The sequence below is a fragment of the Seriola lalandi genome, unplaced genomic scaffold (genome assembly GCF_002814215.2).
Source record: "Seriola lalandi dorsalis isolate HSWRI2012SDOR001 ecotype SW California unplaced genomic scaffold, Sedor1 jcf7180002054901, whole genome shotgun sequence".
NCBI lineage: Eukaryota > Metazoa > Chordata > Actinopteri > Carangiformes > Carangidae > Seriola > Seriola lalandi.
The window spans coordinates 5,298,367-5,321,368 of NW_019525453.1; the positions used below are offsets into that span (position 1 = coordinate 5,298,367).

General features: G+C 40.7%; 4 protein-coding genes across 5 annotated transcripts; 2 read left to right on the top strand and 2 right to left on the bottom strand.

The window, feature by feature from the left end:
* Positions 1–106: 106 nt before the first annotated feature.
* On the bottom strand, positions 107–1,167 carry prkrip1 (PRKR interacting protein 1). Its single transcript, XM_023429930.2, has 2 exons — positions 1,030–1,167; positions 107–863 (listed from the first exon to the last, which is right to left on the bottom strand). The coding sequence occupies exon 2, from the start codon at positions 791–793 to the stop codon at positions 212–214; it is 582 nt and encodes a 193-aa protein (XP_023285698.1). The 5' UTR covers positions 794–863; positions 1,030–1,167; the 3' UTR covers positions 107–211.
* On the top strand, positions 1,093–4,877 carry glrx5 (glutaredoxin 5 homolog (S. cerevisiae)). The gene is made up of 2 exons (XM_023429931.2): positions 1,093–1,514; positions 2,964–4,877. The coding sequence occupies exons 1-2, from the start codon at positions 1,217–1,219 to the stop codon at positions 3,134–3,136; spliced, it is 471 nt and encodes a 156-aa protein (XP_023285699.1). The 5' UTR covers positions 1,093–1,216; the 3' UTR covers positions 3,137–4,877.
* ints9 (integrator complex subunit 9) lies at positions 4,874–14,902 on the bottom strand. The gene is made up of 17 exons (XM_023430172.2): positions 14,793–14,902; positions 14,241–14,368; positions 14,052–14,112; positions 13,814–13,876; positions 13,333–13,472; positions 13,090–13,176; positions 12,724–12,844; positions 12,123–12,257; positions 11,550–11,661; positions 11,153–11,333; positions 10,520–10,580; positions 9,557–9,728; positions 9,320–9,444; positions 7,936–8,103; positions 7,540–7,638; positions 7,307–7,444; positions 4,874–6,290 (listed from the first exon to the last, which is right to left on the bottom strand). The coding sequence occupies exons 1-17, from the start codon at positions 14,799–14,801 to the stop codon at positions 6,114–6,116; spliced, it is 1,977 nt and encodes a 658-aa protein (XP_023285940.1). The 5' UTR covers positions 14,802–14,902; the 3' UTR covers positions 4,874–6,113.
* A 499-nt stretch (positions 14,903–15,401) lies between these two features.
* pla2g7 (phospholipase A2, group VII (platelet-activating factor acetylhydrolase, plasma)) lies at positions 15,402–22,768 on the top strand. 2 transcript variants are annotated; one of them, XM_023430294.2, is made up of 11 exons: positions 15,402–15,731; positions 16,191–16,318; positions 16,756–16,906; positions 17,316–17,409; positions 17,513–17,581; positions 19,119–19,290; positions 19,675–19,788; positions 21,078–21,169; positions 21,340–21,510; positions 21,595–21,743; positions 21,897–22,768. In XM_023430294.2, the coding sequence occupies exons 1-11, from the start codon at positions 15,668–15,670 to the stop codon at positions 21,995–21,997; spliced, it is 1,305 nt and encodes a 434-aa protein (XP_023286062.1). In that variant the 5' UTR covers positions 15,402–15,667; the 3' UTR covers positions 21,998–22,768. The 2 variants fall into 2 exon arrangements, with proteins under 2 accessions (XP_023286062.1, XP_023286063.1); XM_023430295.2 differs by having other exon boundaries at positions 15,404–15,566.
* Positions 22,769–23,002: the final 234 nt, after the last annotated feature.

The window sequence follows — 23,002 nt, forward strand, 5'->3', positions numbered from 1 at the left end:
GGCGGGGGGGTCCTGCCTATTAAACTAGGCAGTCCGCCCAGTCCAAAGGTAAAACAGGGTCCACCAGTTCAGTTTTTCCGTCTTTGCAGTGGATCACTTTGCTTCCTTTTGTACAGGGCTCTTCAACGGGATCCAAATGTCTTGCTTTGTGAGGCTGTGTCCATCTCCCCCATGACTTCGTCATGTCTCACCCACTCACTGCAGGCCAGAGTCATTTCTTCCCCATGATGAAGCTTGGGGCCTCTGCATCGTCCTCAGCCTCTCTTTCCTCCTCCTCCTCCTCTTCTTCTTCTTCTTCTTCACTGGACTCCGAGCTCTTGTCGGCGTCGTCTTCTTTCTTATTTTTAGTTTCCAGTTTTGCCTTCTTTGCCATCAGCTTCTTCTGCTTCAGCTTTTCGCGCTTCTTCCTGCGCTTGGCCGTCCTCTCGTCGGCAGCCTGTTTGTTTTGTTCCACCTTATCCAGATAGTCCAGGTCCTTATCTACCTTCTCTGCCATCTTGTCCAGAAAGTCCTGTCTCTGGTACTCTCTGCGGCGGAGGTGCCGATAAACATGGAACTCGCCGCTGCCTGCGCCGGCGCTGGAGCCCATCACATCCCGGACGAACTCCGGCGGAGCCCGCGGGTTCCATTCTTTCGGTCGGTCCGGGATGGGAGCAAGTTTATCAGGATTGCGCATCAACCTTTCTAACTTCAGACGCTGTTCCTCCGCCGGGGTTTTGGCGATTATCAGAGGCTGAGCCTCTTTTCCCCCAGGTTTCCCCGGTTTGTTATTCTTTTGTGTGTGCGCCGCCATCTTTCAAATCGTCGCAGTGTTCTTCCTGCCTTTTCACGTCGCCTCGGAAGTACTTGAGGGCTGCTGTAACCTGGAAATAATTATTTTATTTTACTTTTAGTATTTGTTTTTCCAAAGAAAATACAAAAGTGAATCAGTATGCGATACTGACTGTGGTGACATTAATTTACTTTTATTAAATCGTCTTATTGAAAGTCAAGCCTTGTGTAACTGATGTAACTGACGTGTGGCTTTACCAACTGCAAATCAGATTAGATTTTGTTTTGCCGCATCTGTCCAATCGACGTTCAGGTCCCGCCCCTTCTCGCGAATGTGCGTGAAGTGTGTTGACTGACTGGTTTCACTCCGGCGTGTAGACAAGCAAGTTAGTCACTTTAGACGACATTTCTTCTATTTATATAAAGATATAACAAACCAAATATCATGAACAGCTTACTTAGATCTACTGCTCGGTGTCTGCGGTCTGGGGCAGCGGTCTTTCTCCCCAGACAAGCCGACGGTCGCGTGTTGTCGGCCCCGGCCCGGCTTCTGTGCGCGGCGGCGGATAACCAAAAAGACCTTGGTGAGATGGTGAAGAAGGACAAAGTGGTGGTGTTTATGAAGGGGACTCCGGCACAGCCCATGTGCGGCTTCAGTAACGCCGTGGTTCAGATCCTCCGGATGCACGGGGTGGACGACTACGCCGCGTACAACGTGTTGGATGACCAGGACCTCAGACAAGGTCAGTAAACTTCAGTGAACCCTCCACGACATGACAGCAACAAGTTTGTCACCTCAGTTTAACTTTTAACCAGACTTCTTAATAATAAATAAGTGGAAACATTGCTTATACTTGTGTTACCCTGTGTTTATGTCTTTAATAGCCCGTTAGTTGTCTTTCTATTACACCATTTAGCCCAATTGTTCTTATTCAAACAAAACATACTTATCAGCCCTTTGTCAACGGCTCTTACAAGGTATTTTTTGAGATTTCATGTTAGGTTTTTATCAGTGCTCTGCAGCAGGACCAGAGGGTGTGGTGCTTCAGGACAGACGTTACACCATCTTTTCCACCAACCTTTTGGCTATTCTAGCAAAACTTATATTCTACACCATATTTTGTCATGACAGGAGTCTCGTCTGTTTTAGACATGTTGAGGAACCAGGAAATGCTTTCTTCCAGTTACATCAGCACTGACCTTTTAATGAGATGTCAATAGAGGCTAATGTCGCAACAGCAGAGTAATGCCTAGTGTTGACATACAGTAAGGTGAGAAGGACAGACTGACTGAATAGGGTAGTTGGTTTTTCAGGGTTAAATTGGGGCAGATAATGCTATTTAATACGTTTAGAAAGAGCAGTACTACATTACGGCCACATTACAAGCCGTAAACAGTTAAATACCCCATGATGCTCGGTTGTAGTGCAGTTTGAGTCTCATTGTGTCCCTTTTATTTCCCAGGACTGTGGTTCATGGGGTCAGACGGGCAGGATGTTAATTGTAAGAGTGCCAAAAGCTAAGAATTTCCTAACAGTGAATGTAAAATGCCTAACTTTTCAAGGCAAGTGCTGTAACTGTTGTCAATACAGTTGTATAAAACCTCAGAAAGCATTTCACAGATGTATTACTAAAGGGGAACTCCAGGGATTAAGCATTGTGCTCTTAAAACATTTGGGGACTCACAACTGTTAAAGGCAAAGTATGTGAATAAGAGAATTTGTGGAGTACTATTTTAACAACACTTTATTATTAATATTTGGCAGTAAGTTTTAGTTTTAGTTTTCGACCAGCTCTGCTCACATTTAAAGGGGTAATCCTACTGTACAAGCTCTTATAAGGCAGCACACCCAGTCGGCACCATCCATCACACATAGTCTTCTAAATTTGGATGCTGTCATAATGTTATTTATTTCTAATATTAATCAAAAGAGGGCAGCTTAATATATGTTCACACAGGCTACAAAAAAGTACTTATTCAATCTAATGCTGAGCTTTATAAACTATTTATTTGTGGATTTGTCATTGCTGTAGGCGGAGTTTCTGTTATGATCTCTAACACTGCCAACGTCAACTACTCAATTCTTCTGTTTATAACATACAAACTACCCTTTCATCACTAGCTGCTGTTAAGATCTCCTCCAGTGATTCTTTATATTTGTTTTTGACACTCATACCTTCCATCTCCTGCAGGAGTAAAGGACTTCTCCAACTGGCCCACGATCCCTCAGGTGTACTTCAATGGCGAGTTTGTGGGAGGCTGCGACATCTTGCTCCAGATGCACCAGAACGGAGATCTGGTGGACGAGTTAAAGAAGCTGGGTATCCATTCTGCAATGCTGGACGCTGAGAAAGAGTCCAAGTAGAGGACAAGCAGAAACTTCAAAACCGCTGAGGACACATTCATCAGGTTGAAGCCCCACTCAGATGATCGTATATGAATCAACTCTCTAGGCAGCCATGGGCAAAATTCACCCCGAGTGCAGCATAGACTTTAATCTTGGAAGAAAAACAGGGATTCCTACATTTTACTCACAATAAATCTGTACCATATTTCTCACCTTCTCTTTAAAGCTGCAATAACAATGTTTATTTCTGGCCACTTGGGTACAGCAGAAACAAATTGCCATCAAAACAGTAACATATTATCACCTTTTCAGAGAGATGCGGCAAACTTGTTAGCATTCTTTTCGAGTTCTGTTTCTGGCCACCTGATGAATGCAAGTCCAACATTCACTCCTTTCACTCTCTTTTCTAGCTCTGTTGTGGTCTCCACTAGATCCAGAGAAAATACATTTGCCCCTTTAGCTGCTAAATGCTTCGTTATGCTCACCAGCTAGTTGCTAACATTGCTGGTCTGGTGTTTGGTGCAGTGCATGTTTCATAGAAAACAGCTGCCTGAGGTACAAAATGTTTTTATGAGAGCTGTGAGAGTGAACCAAAACAGTAAAGTTGGAGACCAGAAAACCAAAACAATGAACTCAAAAGGCATTATAAAACTCCATAGAGGTGAGGGGAACTGCATTCTCTGACTTCATCATTAAAGATAAAACCCCTTTCCCATTACAGAGTTTTTTGATCCAAAATTATTATTGGTTTTAATATTTCCATATCACACAGTTTCTATCATATCTCCATTCACAAAATTCAGAATTTTATAATAAAAGATGTTGTAAAAGCCAAAATATTAACCATCCATATCAGTATAGTTGTTGGAATCACAAGCTTTTGGGGATAAATACAGCAATGAACATCTAACAATAACCCCACTGTTGTATAAACCTTTTCAGGGCTGGACTTTTACTGCCTAAGGGTCAGAGTGTCAGGTTCCCTACCCATGCTTTAATTGGTTTACATAAGAGTGCTGGTAACCTGCCCTTTATTATCCCTGCTACCTCTATTGTCAGCCCATTTTCTCAAGCAATTTATAACCCTGCTGAGGTCACACCAGGAAAAGATGTCATCACAAAAGAAACCTTCCTAATGCACTGCCTGTGAGTGGAAATACTGGAAGGAAGAACAAAGCGGGGACAATACATTTCAATATTGTCATATGTTAGGGATTGATAAAGCTGATGAGGGTTCATAATACTAAACCACACCACATATGAATTTGCTTTTGTAGTGAAGGTAACTACAGACATGGACCACACCTCACTGACCTCGTTACACACATGCACTGTCAGAATATCTTCGACGGAGCCAACAACTTTGTCCCCTTGTTGGTTCTTCCTGCCAGCAACTACATATAAAATGTGTTCCCTGTGTTTTAATGTCTACTACTGCTGAAAGGCAACAAACATACCACGATGACAGCACATCTGGACAAGCAGGAGCAGTTATATTTAAAGTTTGTTTGAATATGTTCATGTCTGGTATCCGTCACTGAAGGAAAAGTAGTGTTTTTTTGTCACTGAGCCTCTGAACGTCTGATCATTTACCAATCCCACAGTAGATGTTCCTCCTGCCGCACACAGTTGTATTATCAAAACTATGGTCATGTAGTACACTGTAAGATATTGTACATTAAAAGCATATTATTAAATGTATTTTAGCTGCATGTAAACCCTGTACCAATTAAATATTTTGACACAAATAACAAGCAAAGTGCATTTTCTTTAATTATTACAACCTCTAATATGTGGGATGACATGAAGGCAGTGACATCTCCACACACATTTTGTACAGGTCAAAGCAGAAAAACACATTATGTAAAGCAGACAGCTTTTTTTAAAAGCTGATCTATTGGCACAGTGACTGTGTGCACCATCAGCTGATGCATTAAATCTCTTATCTGCTCAGTGAATAGAGACGAGCACCTCAGGGAAACAGGCATTCAGGTTTTTTATCTACCACATGTAATTACCCAGATAAGAATGCCAAGTTCTGTATGTATTCAGACCGCCGTTTTAAAATACTAATCCAAAGTATAATTCTACGGCCATTGCTTATAACACCATATACCAAGCTACCTACCCAAAAGCCTCCATCCACAGTTTGATGGCTTCTTTCATGGCAGACATTTCGACCCGTCATGGCAGGAAAAGCACAGGTGTTACTGATAACATTAACCCTGTATTCAAGCTTCTCAATAAGTTACGACGGAGTGACAGCATGCACAGTACATGGACCCCGAAACCGAAGCGTCTCAACTGAATTCAGCCATCATTCATTTTGTTATTTAGACCTGTGCTGTGAAGGGTCAAAATGCCTCCTGTGAGAATAACCTGTAATGGCTTTTTCAGTAGAGGTGCACACGAGAGAGCAGGTCCATTTTTGAAAAGCACAAACTGAAAATTTCATTCGGATAAAGCTGGGAACATTTTGCAGCCAATTAAAGCACAACTTTTACATCTGGATATTTCCAACATCTCGAACTGACAACATGAGATCTGGATTTAACTTGAAATTCAGAAACTGCAAATAACATTGTAGTTACTTCATTAAAGATGTATTATGGAAAATACAAATTACATGATAATAGAATTAAACCAGAGGAACTTGCTGTACATGGTTCTGTTGTGATTATTCTCATTTCCTCTTCTGGAAAAGCTCATGACTGATGATTTTCATTTGTCAAGATGATGAGGTTGCAGTGATGAAAGACTCACTGAGATGACGTCTAGCATTCTTTGAAAAATCTTTTAATACAAAATACTATTTTACAAAATATAACTGGACTTCAAAACAAAACTATTGTAAATTCTACAGTGTTAGGGGACAGTTGAGTTCACAGCTCTTTACCTCCCATCCTCATGTCCTCATGTTGTTTCTGTCCACAGTCCAGTAAAGCACGGACACTGTTAAAAACAAACCAAAGGAAGGGTTTGAAGAGGAATCAGGTCAGAGTTTCTGCAGGAAGCGGAGCACCAGGTCTCTCAGTGTGGTACGCAGCGGCTCGTTGTTGTCACAGACTATGTGCGTCCCGTCCTCCTCCAGCTGGATCAGTGTGTCCTCTGCCTGGAGGTGCAGGATGTGTCCGTCTGCCGTCTCCTCCACTTTCACCTCAGTGATTCCATGCTGCCAATGAGGAGATACACAATTAACTCTTCATACATGATGTCTTTTATTCTTGTCATTTTGCAAAATGGATGCCTACACAGGTGCCTGAACATGAACTGAGATTGAACAAAACTTTAAACTGCCTGTCTACATTTATATTTGTGAAGCAAAATCAAGTGGAAGATTGAGGGTATTTTCTAGTCAGTAGTAAAATCTGACATTACAGTTACTGCAGGAGCAAGTTTATGCATTTAATTAAAAAAAGTCATTTAGTTTTATTTCTTTAAATCTGCCGTGAAATAAGTACTAATAACAGTAGTTGTGCCATTAGGAGTCTCAGGGCTCCACTGGGAAAACTAAAGCTACAGGAAATTGCAGCCAATGACATGTAAATAACACTAATTAACTGTAACCTCTGGCTGTTACAGGCCACGTCCACACAACTACGTTTTACTTTTAAAACGCAACATTTTTGTTGGCATCCACACAACTTTTTTTTGTTTTTCGAGCACCTAAAACCAAGACGTTTGGAAACGCTGCTGGCCCCCTTTTAGTTTGAAAACTCCGGGGTTGTGCTGTAGTCTGGACAGGCAAAAATCGAAATGTTTGGAAACGATGAAGTAGACAGCGACGGTCGCTCCCTGATAGGGTCTCATCATCCTCGACTGACGGCGGTGAATGCGAAAGAATAACAAATTACAAGTCTCATTGACCTTGTTGTATTTGCTAGCGGCTGTTGTGCAGTTAAATTCTACAACTGCCTCAACACTACAGCTGCTCCTTGTTCGTGGTTTTTTCTGCAACTAATCAACTGCAGAGTAGGCGATCTGCTCCCTGTTTACACCTGCTCGCGCACGCCCAGTGTACGTGAATGGTCATGAACGTATGCGTTTTCAGGCGTGACAGTCTGGACGGAGATTGTTTCTGATATGGAGCTAAAACGGTCGTCTGGACGGAGATGTGAAAACGTAATAGTGTGGACGGAGCCACAAAAACAATCTTGAGGTTTCCACTGATGTCTGCAGATGTCACACCTTTTGTAATGTGGACAGGAAAGTTTCCAGGGGCACAGCTCCACTCAGCAGGGGTTTGGGGGCCAGCACCACAGGGGGCTCCTCCATCACTCGCTTTCTCTTCTTGCTGGGGGGCACTGGGGGGGGTTTGGGCACTGACTGGCAACATGACAGAAAAATATCAGTTGACTGGAGAGAGATCACACAACATGAATCATTCAAATAGATAGTTTGTGGTACAGATTCAGACTCACCTGAAGTGTGTGTTTGTTGTCCTTGGATTGTAGCACTGCAGACACGGTTGCCACGGAGACGCCGGGTTTAATCTCAGAGGGCACCAGGGAGTTGGCCAGCTAGGGAAAGGAGAATCAGACTTTCAGACATGAAAATTGGCCACCTGCTCTCTCTGACAGTAGTTTGAATATTTCCATAATGCATTTCAAGCTTCAATTCTGACAGCTTTTCATCCACCATGTCACTGTTTCCTGCAAACACACCAGAGGATTTAAAATATGAACTCACCATCTGTGTCTGAAGGTGCTGGTTTTATCTTTTATTCAACACTGACACCTGACTCCATTAAAGCCATTTTAACTAGACAAGTTGAAGAAGAATAAATTCATCTGAGTTACTGCTGTGATGTGACTCACCTCGGGCAGTATGTAGACGCGTTCGTAGCGGCGTCTGAAGGGCAGGTTGAGTACAGAGCAGCGTCTGTAGGGCATGGGAGGGGGCTGCAGCTCCAGCATCAGGTCAGAGCGGTGGGACTGGGTGAGCGGAGGCTGAGTGTACTGCTCTGGACACACCACATGGAGGGGCTGCAAGGGGGGAGGTGGGGGAGGGGGCAGTGATGAACTCCTGTGAAGAATGCTTTGTCTTTCTTTGTGTCTCTGACCTCCAGCGGCTGCGAGCTGAGCTGCCTAACATTTACACAGCTTTTTACTCTGATAACTTCAGATCCAGACGTCAGATGACTGAAATCCTTCATCTGGTTAAAATATATTGCTGAAAACAACCGAGGTGTAAAAAGGGTATGTGGCTTAAAACTAGATAAGAGCGGTACCCTATTAAAATCACGTATTTCTCTAGGTTTGAGAATGCTGAAAACATTTGGGATAATGCAAATACACAACTGAAAAAATATATATAACATAGGTCTAGTGACTTTTAGACATGTTAAAGTGGAAAAGTTACACATTATAACTTCAATATGTGTTGAGATGTTTGTTATAAAAATGGTTGAGACTGTTGGTGAACTGTTGGAGTTAATCATAAAGAAGAAAAATGTAAAGTCAAGCTACACTTTTTATTTCATTTTGTAAAATGAAGCACTGTATCATTATCATAACGATACATGAATTGAATACCCCTGCTTTAAAGCGATAGTCTGGAGAATTTCTTCTTGTTCAGGCTAACGGTAGAAAAAGAAAATGACTATCACTGACTAAGTAATGAAGGTTTTTGTAAATACTCAACACAAGAACAATACTGAGGTGATCTTGCATTCACTGTGACCTCCACATTAATTGGATCGGTGCATTTTCTGCTGCAGCACTGTTGTGCGTTCCCTCCTGCTCTGCCCTTAATGCCGGTCGAATACTGTTCAGTTGTTTTGTTTGTGACTCGCCAGTTAGCTTGTAAATTGTTTCCATTCTCCTGTTTCACCCACAGGACTGCTTCTGACTCAGCCATTATTTGCTTATTACACAATTCTCCTCTTCCCAGTGTTGCGTGTAAAAACAACCCATGAGAGCAGCCATCTCTCAGCTACACCATCACAGTGATTTTCCAGTCGTTATAATGTGTTTAACTCATCTTTAAAAGAAGAATTCCTATAAACTCCATTAGAAATCAATTTCATATCGCTGTAATCCATTTACTCTTTCAGTGTATATTGCTTGTAAAATGAGGAAACCTGTATTTATCCACTTATGTCTCTTATGACCCCTGTGATCAGTGGAGAACAAGTGTACAGTACATTTACCACATTCGTGAATGGGACGGTAACATGACAGTTAGGTGTTAACAGCATACCTGGACTTCCTTGAGCAGCTTTGATACTTGGTGAAAGTTGAGCCGTGTGTCAATGGGACAGTAGACACACTTCATAGCCAGCGGCTGGTAGGGAGCCAGGGCATCAAGGTACGAGAAGTCCGGCTCTGGTGACGAGAAAGAAAAAAGGCTTTTAGAAGCTTTGTAGTTACAGGATGACGTCCTCTCGTTCACGCCTAGTTGATGACACAGCAGTGTTTGTACGGCAGCTGTAGTTACCAGTAAAGATGATGGTGTTGAGGCTGGATTTGCCCCACAGCTCCATGAAGTGAACCACGTCCCCGAAGCGCAGAGAGGGATGACCGGTGAAAACCACACAGGGCTGACGGAACTCGCTGCTGAAGTCTCCGTGAATACTGGGGTAGTGCTTCAGCTTGTTGGTCTGGATCAGCTGAAACATCAACAACGCAGGAGATCAGTGAATGCAGAAGCAACAGTGATGTTGGCTTCTATCTTACAAACTTGTGAAACATGAAAAACAAGAGGCTCATCTAGTCATTGTTTCTCAGGCCAGCAGCAAAGTAGGAAACATCTTTAGGTCATGTGTGCAGAGTATTCAGTCCTGCCTGAACATAAATCACCATAATAAACAGGACTGATGTGTACACACTCATTTATTGAAGATTGCTTGAAGTGGAAGGTGTGCAGGCGACTCTACTTTGTTGGCTTATGCTAAATCACTACAGGATCTTGTGCTGCTGTGCACGCCAACAGTGTCCAACAGAGAGTGTTAGGTTTTGTTCATTGTTACTTTCGTCCAAACTGCACACTGGACCAAATTTATTTAAAGTGGCTCCTGGTTATATTTCCCCCTGGGACATTTTTCTGAATTGAATGGCTCATCTGATAACAATGTCCTGTTTCAACAGAGTGTTTGATTGGTTCAAGGAATTTACTCACGCAGGATAATATCTCAAAATAAAGCCTCATTAATTGAAAATGCAAAAGAAAATGTACTTTCTGAATGTACTTGTTAAACAATGCTGTTGGTGGCAACAGGTGCTGCAAGTGATTTTGATTTATAACTGCATACGATTTGAGAAACCTACTCCAAGCTTTTACTGTGGTTTGAAGGGTGATGTCAGCGCTCCTTTTACTAGCTGACAATCAGGTTTTTCCGAAAATCCATTATCTCTGAAATGCAGCATTGTTCTTCAGAGATAGGAGAGACCACAGACTCACCTCTGCATGAGGGAACGGAGGCTCTGGAAGATACACCTTTGTTTGCTTGTTGTGACAAAGCCTGAAATTAGAAAAAAAAAAAAAAAAAATGATAACCCTGATCAAAACATCCCAGAATGATCCTGTGGAGCGATGCTGCAATGCACCACATTGGCAGAAAAATCAGAAGCAGTAACAGAGTCAGTGACTCAGTTTTGCTGCAGTCAACATAAGTAGATGTTTGATCTCTCCAGCGACACCGACTTTTCTGTCACTGTTTTGATTGAACAATAAATCTCAAGCAGCCCGCGAGAGCAAGAGTCTTAACAGGGGGGCGAGCAATTCTAGTAACAAAATCAGACTTACAGACACTGATGTTTGTTTCCCTCAAAAGTTCAGTACAATTACGGCATTTACATTTACTCAGTTTTGTACATACTAGGGAAAACAAACGATGAATAACGAATAACTATTCTGCATGATACTGTACACACAACACATTTAGTGAATGATATTTCAGTGAATGTCTTCACCCACATTTTGCTAGAGAATGAAATACCAACTCAGACAAATCTGTATCTGTAACTGATGTTTGATTTTGTCTCCATCATCGTAACATTTCACAGATTTCTAGAATAAGAACATCCTGCTCACCACTCAGCAAAGATCTGAGAGAACTCCAGCGAGCTGTTGGCGACGGGTGAGATGAAGTAGAAGGGGGTGGTCCCCAGGCTGGCGCTCTCAATGAACTGGTACAGACACTCCAGCAGGTCATATATCACTCCTGAGGAGTAGCACGGGACCAGCACGTTGCCTCCCGCACGAATGGTCATGGCTGCAGGTAAAGACAAATAATAAATACTTAAAAACATTAAACTATGACTGCACACACTGCCATTCCTCAATCAATTAAACAGTGTTTATGGGGATACTTTAACCTGAAAGTATTTATCATTTATTTACACTTACGTCCAAAACAACAGACATTTAACAATATGAAATGTATCTTCATACTGAACTGATTACATCTATTCTGTACATTTTAACCTACCCAGGTTACTACAGAATTCTCCCAGCATGCCGTCTGGGTTGGCTGTGGGCATCTGTGTAAGGCCTGTCAGAATAAGAACATCACTGTTCTTCAGGGAGCTTTGGTCCATCGGCTGAGAGAAGAGAAGAAGAGATACTTTAAATTATGACCCGACCTGTGAAAGAGCAGCTTTGTAAACTAAACTATCCAGTAAGACGTTCACACACATCTCATCTCAGTGGCACTGGAAATTTCTAATTTCCTCTGGTTGTAATTTATTCTCTATATATCACGACGGAACGAAACAAGTATTGGCCAAAGCATATTCACTACTTCCTGCTGACAGTCCTACAATGCAACGTATAGATGCAAATTTTACTGCTGTAGTTGTGAATGACTGAAAGAGGGTGGACACTAAATTAACTCTAAATTACTGAAACAAGAATCTAGCAAATATGTTTTCCATTTGTTTACAGAATGTGAAATTAACAGAACGTGTATGCCATACTTTCGCAAAGATTTCATAAAATAATCACTGACAAAAACTGATGATTAAAAACTGAAACACACATGGAGAGCTGACCGTTGACCTACCTGTGGGTGTGTAGTGAGGAGGGATGAACCCGACACATAGGACACTTTCTCGTGATGTGACTGAATGATCCAGTTGGAGCTGCCCAACGAGTAGCCAGAACTTAAAGGGGAGATCTGTACAGCTCCAAACAACTCCTGCAGAAGAAGAGGTCATCACCACGGGAACACACAAATACAGAAAAACAGAAAGAGGACACATACAGCTATTTTAGTCGTGTAAACAAACATATTCCTGTGCTCAAAGCGTGAAAAATGCCTTGCATGCGAAAAATATAAAGATTCTTTCTAATATGCAAATAAATAATTTAAAAAAAACCACACTCTTTTCTCTTTGATTTTTATGTTCTGAGAGTTTTGAGTGTTACTTAAAAAAAGAAGCACACCAAGAACTACATTTACTTTTTAACTGAGTCTCTCTTATCAAGAATAATGTTTGGTAATGCGTATTTTCTATGTTACCCCCAAAGCTCTAATAATAATAGTAGATACTGTCTGACCTGATGGGCTACATTAATTGAACACTATACTCTTGTTTTATTATTCTCCATGTCAGTATTAGTGTTTGCCTGTACAGAGTGTGTAGGACAAAAGAAGTTCTTACCACTTTCTGTGAATAACCCACAAGTTGCACTTTACTGAGGGCAGAGTTCACTTCCTGTATACTGTAGCATCGCTTCCATGTCCACACCTCCACCGCATCCTTCAGCGGGCCTGGGAGCATCCTAATACAACAGCATTAATTATATATTTGTACTTCATAGTATTAAGTTAAATGCATCTGTTGAAAAGTAGCTGAAAGTAAAATGACACAGTGTGATAAAAATGTACAAATGAAATCAAAGTAAATAAACACAGAAGTAGGTGATTTTGTTTTTGTGTCAAATTTTTTTGTTCTAAAATATTTTCCAAATCACAAACAGAACATTTGTACTTGACTCTTCTTTTTGTAGTTAATTTGTACACCTACCTTTGTAATTCCTTATTTTTCCAGCAGGTGGCAGACTGGGCTTTGGGAACTCTCTCCATGAAGTTCACCAACTCTTCCATCAGCAGTCTGAGCGAAGAACAGCAAGAAACAGCATTTCTTAAATATCTGAAACCCCAACCGCTGTCTTTTGGTTCCAGATATGACATTTATTTTGCAGACCTTGCATCCATTATTCTTCAAACCAAAACACAGTGGTTCAGACCTCTGGATATGTGTCCTTACCTGCCAATCTGCAAGGTGGGTTCTGTGGCATACACCGTCCCTGTGAAGCCTGTGCGTTCAGTGATGTAGGGCAGGGCCATCATGCAGTGGTAGTTGGATATCAGGATGACATCAATGGTAGACAGATCCAGCAGTTCTCTCTGCGGTTGATATAAACGGGAATGTTTAGTAATTTAGGCTAAATATGTGTTACCACATCAAGTATAGCATTTATTATTATTATTCACATTTTAACTGCAGCTCATGGAAGTGAAAAACAACTATAGCAGTCACACTTTCTTTATCATAGTGATTAATATCATAGAGAATAATGTAATTTCTCAAAGCCTTTAAAATCAAACTGTCTGATGAACACAACTTTAAACTATCCTTTGTCAGGCTTTGATTCGCTCCCCAATTCATGTCAGCATTACACTGTATTTTCCTGCAGTAAAATCATGAATTTGTCACATTTGAGTGATGTAGAGGTAGGGTTTCCAACCTCAGGAAGACAGAACTCTGGCTGCGAGTCCACAAACACCCTTCCTGCACACTCCTTCAGCTCCTGGACAGATGGAAAGAAAGTTTGTGTACTTTTGTGGGCCATCATTATAGACAAATCTTAATACATTTAAACTTTACAGACATAGATAGAGAGAGAAACGACTCCAGGTGGTCTCACATACAGATAGAGGTTCAATACTCAGTGAATCAAATACACGAAAAACAGCTTCTCATACCTTCTCCAAGTTTACTGCTCCATCCTTGGAGACCCAGCCAGGCAGCTTGGAGAGTCTAGGGCTGAATAGGACAAAAACTAAATATTCAGAATGATTCAGAGCAGTGGCAAGTGTATCACTCAAAAATGTCTAAATAATGACACTTTAAATGAATGAATAAAAACACTACTGCTGATGCCAGTGACTCACCTGTGCACAAGAGGAAGGGGCAAGAAGTTGAGGACTGAAGTGGTGTCAAGCCCACAGTCCAGCATGATGGTGGTGGATTTGAATTTGAGGACATTGCAAGGCAATGTAGGATGACCAGACAGACAGTACTGCAAGAGGGAAGACACACAGTCAGAAACACGCATGTGGAAGAAAAATCTGATGTGCCAACACACAGACAGACACAGTAGAAGCAGCATAAAAACGACATTATAGTAAGTACAGTGGAGAGATGGTGCCAGCCTGCGCGTATGTTTGCTGTATCAGTATAAAAAGAAAATTGCTAACTTTATTTTCATGGATCAACAAATTGACTCAGTAATTTTCTTTCACTGGGGACTGCATACAGAGGCTTAAACAGTTTACCCAGCCTTGCTGTTAGCTGACTTGTTAGCCCCAGCGAATGAGACAGGGAGCTATTAGCTGCCAAGCTAACAGAGTTAGCCAGAACTAGGTGCCTTGAACGATTTGCTAAAATGCTTTAATTGTCACTAAGGGTTGGTTTGGCTCTTTACTGTTGCGTTGTTTACTCACCAATTTCATTTTAATACAAATAACGACGGATAAATGTGTTTATGATAGTCAGCTTTTCCAAGATCGCATCCTTGCACACTGTGTTTGTCTCTCCGCTCGCTGTGTTTTTCTGACGTTTGTCCTCTACCGCCCCCTACAGAGGTGGAGAGGAACTTTACTCATATTTAACATACAGGCAGGTCAGAGGCACCAAATACTGACAAAAATAGCACGTATTTGGTTATTTGTAACTGTCCTGAAAATAGGATTTTGCATGACAAAATAGTAAACAAAATATCGATTGAAGTGTCGATAATTGTCGAAAACAAATGCACGTGCCCATACACAGCAAGACTGTCTATCAGGTTCGCTGACTAACCAGAGCCGTACATAGATGAGTTCATCTAGTGTTACGAGGAACTTTGGATACCTGACGTAGAGATGCCTAAAGTGTACTTATGACCATAATATGAGCTTGGCGGGCTATCTTCAACCTTTATCGTACATATGTTGTATGAACGCGTGTTAAGTTTAAGTTGGGGGACGTTTTTAGGCAGCTCGAGGCAAGGCGACTACTACAGGACGGCGTAGTAACCAAACACTTTCCATCAGCGGCTCTGGTTTAGCCCCCTCCTATGCTAGTAGTGGCGAGCTAACACCAACTGTACCGACCTCTCAACCACTCCCCGGTGACTCACACCGGTACATTTATCTCGAGAAAGTGACATTAGTTACGTGGTAATATTGCGAAACTGATGTAGTAACACTGGCAGACCAAGTACTTCTGTATCTCCGGTAGGCCCTGTCTTTTGTTAAATTGTTACAACAGTGTTCTTGTGGCTAACAGCTAACCAGGAGATACCCAGTTAGCTCGCTTTTTGAATCTACTGAGGTCGATGTTTTCTCATGGAGGATTTGTACAGTTATTAGTCAAGAGGATTTACGAGTGGGGGAGGACAGGTAGGGGTTTTAATGCCACGTTTTTAATTGACAGTGCAAACACAATAATTTCCTAAACAGCCGTAGTTAGTAGAAAATAGCTGTGACGAATGGTTGTTGACAGAAGTTGTGAACCCCGTTACGCACTCAGGTACATCTGGTGAAGTTAGTTACACCTGATGAAAATTACTGCTGAGTCATTTTCGTTTTGCCTTCTATAAAGGAAACAATCGTACAAACTGGAACAGTAACAATGAATAGTATATTATTAATCATGTACAGGTTAAAAGGAAAAAAAGCCGTGTTCATAATTTGCTGAAATTCACAGCTGGAATTCAGTAATTGGTGTCATCATTTTATCTGTGCATTAATCTCAGTTCCACAGTTGTTTTTTTGTTAAGTCATGTTATGTCTATCATGACTGTCATCCTTGCCAGGACATCGTTATTGCTTCCTCATACGCGTCTCTTTATTCTACAGAGCAGAAGAGGTACACGCTCAGTTTCTTCACCATGGGGAACACCTGCAGTAACCAACTTGGGATCCCTCCAGCCAAGGGCCCCAATGCTGTGGGATGCACTGACTTCATGATGGACCACACTGCACAGGTAGAGTTTGAACCACTTTTATGATATTCTAGCTTCTATCTGCTTCTTGTAAATAATATGACAAACTAGGGATACATCAGAAATGTGATGTGATCACCTGGAGATCATGACCATGATGGACTGAGGCAATGTTAAGTCATGTTGCATGAGAATGGACAAAGACAGCACGTCTAGGTATATCTTTGTAAAATCAATGATTACAGTTTGGTTAGCTGCTGGAAAACCTGTTCAGTCTGCAGCAATGATACGTTAATAATCAATTCCATTATGACATTCACTGGTCATTCTTCCTGCATTTCAACAAGAGTTACAAAGTTCAACATGGCCAAGTATCTGTACACAAGAAATGCAACTACATACATTGCATGAACAAGATATTTGTGACGTACATTTCAGTAAACAATAGTTGCCTAATCGTGTGAACTTCTTGCCAACAGGGCAGCTTCTTCCGGCTTTACTATCCTTGTCAAGAGACTGAAAAAGCAGAAAAACCAGATTGGGTCCCATGCAGGGAGTATTTTAACGGTCTGGCAGACTTCATGAAAATCAACAGAACTCTCAGTGAAAGGATTTTCAACTACCTCTTTGGTAATTTGACTTCAATTAGTAAATTGTGGAACATTTCAAATTACAAATATGCTGGTTAAACTGGCCTTTCCAGACCGTATTAGTGTTTTTGCATGTTTTTGTTCATTTATGACAAATTATAGCCTGATCAGAATATTTCCAATTACACTGCAGTGTAAGTGTCATTTCTGTACAGTGTGAACATCAGCTCAGAAACTTATTTTGTCATGTGATTTTTATTTTTGTCAAAGTTATTATTGCACAGTAATCCAGGGAAGACTTTTTAAATCAGTTTAACTACTTTGCCAAGCAACAAGAATTTAACTTTGACAACAGTGATGGCAGAAATGATGTTTATTATCATTAGAAATGACCTATTTTTCTGGTGTTGTGCTTAAGAAAGCTTGTTTTTATCATTTGTTTATTCCAGGTTCCTTTAAGATCCCAGCCCACCTGGATGCTCCATTCAAATCAAATGTAAAATGTCCACTAGTTATCTTCTCCCATGGCCTGGGAGCCTTTAGGTACACAACTATGTGTTTCTGATACTGCTGTAGTATGAATTGGAAGTTCTGCTCACCTGCCTTCTGTGAAAGGTGTAATTGACATGTCCTTGTTGTTTCTTAGGACTTTATATTCAGCTATATGTGCAGAACTGGCCTCTCAGGGTTTCATTGTGGCGTCTGTTGAACACAGGTAACTGAACAAGATTTAATCACATACACTTTTGGATGGGGTGTTATCTTCATGTTCACTTCAGTTCAGTTTCGATTTTATTTGTCCCCCAGGGGGGGGATTGCAGCAAGACATAAATACAAAACACAGTTGAAAATACCGCTACAAGACAATAACGATTAACAATTAATGAACTACAAACAAACTTTGAATAAAGTGCTCATTTGCAGTAAAGTCCAGAGTGCTGGGTTTAAGTCAGTACTCATTGAATTAAAAAACAAAAGAAGCTTCTTTAAGTACATAAATCAGGATTGAAGGACAGCTGTACAGCAGTTATTCAAACAGATGTATTGCTCTAAGTTATGTGTAGAATCTTGAGGTGTTTTAACTATATTCTTCTGCAGGCTGATAATATATACACTGAAAAAACTAAAGAATAAGGCTGTGTGTCAGTTGGAGGAGATTGTAGTTGAATGTTAGCCAAGCCATCAGTAACAGAGAGCAGTCTCCTCTGCAAGCGGCTGTCTGTTTATCAGTGTGAGTAGGAGTGGAAAGGGTGCTCAGACAATGGTACGAACCAGGTCATCACATTTCTTTTCAGTATAGAGACAAGGGGACCATATGGAGATGAACATAATGGCCTCAGTTAGTCTGTCACTCATGTCAGTCGACGCAACATTTCACTGAATTTTAGCAACTGGTTAAAGGCTAAAGCCACAGAGAAAAGCATGTGACCTGGTTTATAGCTGTGACATGAGACACACTTTGTTTCACATGTCTGCAGTGATGGCCAGAGGTCAGTCCAGTCACTCAGCCAGTGCTGCTTTTGTCACAGCAGCATATTAGTTTGTTTAGTTTCTGACCATAAACAAGTCAAAATAGTCGTAAAGAAAAAAAAAAGCCCTTTTTACTGCCACGTCTATTATGAGCTTCAGCAACAGGTCATTTGCTTTGGCAGCAAGTCAGAGCAAGGATAACACAAAGTTGGCAGCTAAACTGCACTCTGTGCTTGAGTGTGTTAGTTTGTGTGCGAGATGAGTTCAGATTATTTTCATGGAACCATTTTTCTTATCTACTATGAAGCCTGTGCTAAAACCCCCAGTATTTCCTGTTTAAATAGAGGAAGTTATTAATCTCTAGGGTTGCAACTAACGATTATTTATATTACTGATGTCTGCAGATTACCTTCCTGATTAATGATTTTGTCCATGATATGTTGAAAAAGTTGTCACAGTGTGATGTTTTCAGTTTGCTTGTTTTTAATTGACTAATAGTTGAAAACTTCAAGATATTCAGTTTATTATTTATAATCGTATGTTAGTCTGTGATTCATTTTCCTTCAATCAACTAATTGATAAATCGACTTATTGTTGCTGTTCTATAAATCTGCCATTTTTTGTTTAAGCTTTGGACTCAATTTTGACCAAAGAGAAACTTCCAAACAGATCCAAATAATAATAATAAAAAAAAAAAAAACAATGTTATTTTTGCCTCTTTTGTTTGATTCTTTCCCTTTGAATCACAATTTTGTGACATTGTCTTTTCCTCTTTAATCCAGGGACCAGTCAGCCTCAGCAACGTTTTATTTCTGCGAGAAGAGTGAGTCAGAGAAAGCAAATAAGAATGTGGCTAAAACATCAGCCGCAGCCCATGGCAACCTGGTGAAGGAGTGGATGTACTACAGGATTCTGCAGCAGGGAGAGAGTGAATTCCCCCTCAGAAATAAACAGGTAACAAGTGATTAAAAAGTAAATCCAGTGATATACTAGAGTCACTGTATAAAGGGGAGGCGGAGGAATGATTCTTCTTTCATCACTGTGGGTTTAGTATTGACAGCAGCTCAATTGCACAATGTCTGAATTTTATACTGAGTAAGTCATACATAGCCTGACGTTGAACCACATCCTTTTTTGTTCACTGTATTTTCTAATCCTTTATCTGAACTGTCCCTGGTTTCAGCTTTTTTCTGCTTTAATCTTGGCGTCAGTCCAACTGTCTTTACTGTTTTGGAAAACATTATTATGTTGAATTTCAAACACCTGATTGAGTGAGTTTTGAAACATTTGGTTTGTGCGTTTTCCTTTTCTCCTCGTGTGTGAATCTTTCTCTCCCAGGTGAAACAGAGAGCAGATGAATGCATCCTGGCACTGGATAAACTCACTAAAATCAACTCAGGGATACAAGTGCAAAATGTTTTGCAAACTCAGTTTGACTGGGCGACGCTGAAGGTAATCTTTTCATCAACTTTGAGTTTTTAGTCATAGAGAGAGGACACAAGTATCAACAGAGCAGTAGGATACAATATTTAGTGACAGCTGAAACCAAGGAAATGTAGACATTTCTGTTTTTTTCAACAGAAACTAGTGACATGAACAGGAGCAAGTGAGCAGCGTTATAAGACTGCAGCAAATGTCTAAGTACACAGGAAGGATAAAAAATATTATTGGAGCAAACAGAATTGGTAGAAATGTTTCAAAAACTGGTGTACAGGGTTATTGTGGTGTTCCTCACAAGACACAAGAAAACAGGAAATCAATGATCCAGTCCAGTCTAATCTTTCCAGGTGTGTAACGTCACCAAGTTAAGGGGAAATTCCAAAAATGACAAAATCTTGGCTTAAGAAAACTTGAGAACTTTGAGTATAGAAATGGATCAAAAATCTGTTTCCTTTGCAGTAACTGAATATCAGTAAGATAAAGACTGTACAACCTAAAATATTTCCACTCTCGCTTTTTAAGTAAATCTTTCGGTACTTTGAACACATACATCCTTTGACCTATTTTCACATATATAGACTTATTAAGTATCAATGACTACCATTTAAATTTGCTTATGAACTTATTCATTGTAAAGTGACTCCTGTAAGAAAGCTTTGAGAAACACAAGACAGTCAACACTTAAAAAACTGTTGTCACTGAGATGGAGGGGATTTGTTGACATGACATCAAAATAGGCGCAGTCAGGACGCCACATTGGTCCTTTCACAGCAGCCTTATGTTTTTATATAAGTCTTCAGTTGAAGACATTGGAGTAGTTCTAATATCGTTTCTATTCAGTAACATTCAGGTCAAATAATAGTAGTAGAGTAACGTGGTGATGCTTCCTGATCATAGTGAGTGAGATGTGGCCTGGTGTGGAAGGGTCCTTTGGATAAGTCTGGCAGTATTTTATATTGCTGTTGTTGTTGTTTGATACAATTATTTGTCAACAAATATGAAAAGACCGAAACCAACAATAAACAAGTTAGTCTCAAAGTTCCTTCTTTAGCTAAAACAGCTGGGCACCGTAGCAACAGTTTCTCAGTAGAAGTGAGGTGTCGGATACAGACAATACGTTTTAGTAGAATTAATTGTTGGTTTTTCGTCTTTCCATGTGATTTGTTTACAAGGAAAACATAGAATATCACCGGATTCATTCTTTCAGCTGTGATTTGATGGCAGAACCTGAAGCTGACATGGTTCCAAGGAAACATTAATGTTGTGCTAATCACTCGCTCCCTTCCTCTCTTGGCCAACAGAACTCCATGGATCTGTGCAGGGTAGCAGTGATGGGGCATTCCTTTGGGGGAGCAACAGTGATTGAAGCTCTGTGCAAAGAGGTTAACTTTAAGTATGTAGATTTACAAAGTACATCCAGGTCTCCTCCATCTTCATGTGTTTTTATTCTGAAGAGGCATAAAAACGAAACAATAGCCAATCTTAGATCTGGATATTGAAGTGATGTGCGTCCTTGTGTTTTTTTTTTAAATTTTGTAATAACTTTCTCAACTCTGAAATCAGGTGTGGCATAGCGCTGGACGCCTGGATGTTTCCTTTAGATGACGAGATATTTCCTCAAGTGAAGCAGCCGATCTTATTCATCAACTCAGAGAAGTTCCAGTGGGCGGGGAACATCAGCCGCATGAGGAAGCTGGACTCGGCCATCATACAGAGGAAAATGATCACTATCAGGTATCACGGACGGAGCTGAAGTTGCTTGCAAACAGAGCTGTGACTCTTTTCTCTGACTTAATGGTGATGTGATTTTTCCTCCAGAGGCACAGTGCACCAGAGTTTCCCAGACTTCACCTTCCTGACGGGCAACTGGATTGGTAAACTGATGAAGCTGAAGGGAGAGATCAACCCAGAGATCGCCTTAGACCTCTCCAACAGAGCAACACTAGCCTTTCTGCAGCGCCACCTTGGTATGAAAAATGACAAGCTCACAATCTTTGTTGATTATTTCTAGTATCACGTTACGTCTGAATCATTTTTTACACACAAGGAGAAATGCACATTTTTAAATTAATGTTTTGCTGAAATTCTGAATGAAACTAAAAACCATCTGGTGTTTGCAGGTCTGGAGAAGAACTTTAATGAGTGGGACCCTCTGATTGATGGGCAGGATGAAAACCTCATCCCAGGTACTAATGTTACTGTGCTTCAGTCTGCCATCTGAACAGTAGAAGAGCCTGGTACTACCTGGACATCAGCTTGAACCATCTTGTCTTTTGTGTGGGAGCCAGTGGAATGGTCCCAAAATGCCAAGCCAGGCCTACTTGGCATTTCACACATATATTTCAAAATGGACAAAGGAAAACATTTTGGAGTAGTAATGGAGAGGAAAGCCGATCTCTACCTCATCAGCAGGAAGGATTTGTTTTTCTTGACAGGTGACACACTCAGTGTAGCAGTATATGTTTCATGAAGCCTGAATGTTGCACACGAGCAGCTCACACTGTTGGTGAAATCTTTATTACCAGCAATTTCTTAGAGAAATGCTTTTAATCTTCGAGTGTATATAAAGCCAAATGACAAATGTTATTTTATGAAAATACTGTACGTCTCTGTAGACATAGGGGCCTTCCAGAGACAAGCTACTCTATGATTGCAGTGTGATTATGTGATGAGGCCTAAAATGAATCATGTGGGATGGGTATGGATTAAAAAAAAAGAAAAAAAGATTGACGACTCATATGATCTTAGATAATTAATATATCCCAAATCTGCAGAAAACTATATCTATCCATCCTGATTCAACGAACGACAGCTACAAGTCAATCAGCATCATAAATCATCAAAAACACTAAAAGGTTGCACGATGAAAACCTGCCTGAACTCACGGTACTGTTCATCCTGGGCAAACAGCCTTCTACTTTTACACACTTACTGTCTGATATCTGCATTTGTACACAGCAGAAATCCAATAAATCTGGTTTGTATACAAAAATCGTTGTGTCCTCTAAGTGGCTCAGTCTTCCATGTTTTCTTAATCAGTTTTTAAAGCCTTAATGCCAGACGCTTAGAAAATGTTCTAAAGCTAAAATTAAAGCTTTGTGAATGATGCGCTTACATCTAATCCAGAGGTCCATTACCAAATTGTGGTGATTGAGTCAGACATTAAATGTTGATGCATTTTGACTTCAGCTAAGTACAATCATAATTTGTTTTAGAGCTGTGAAAA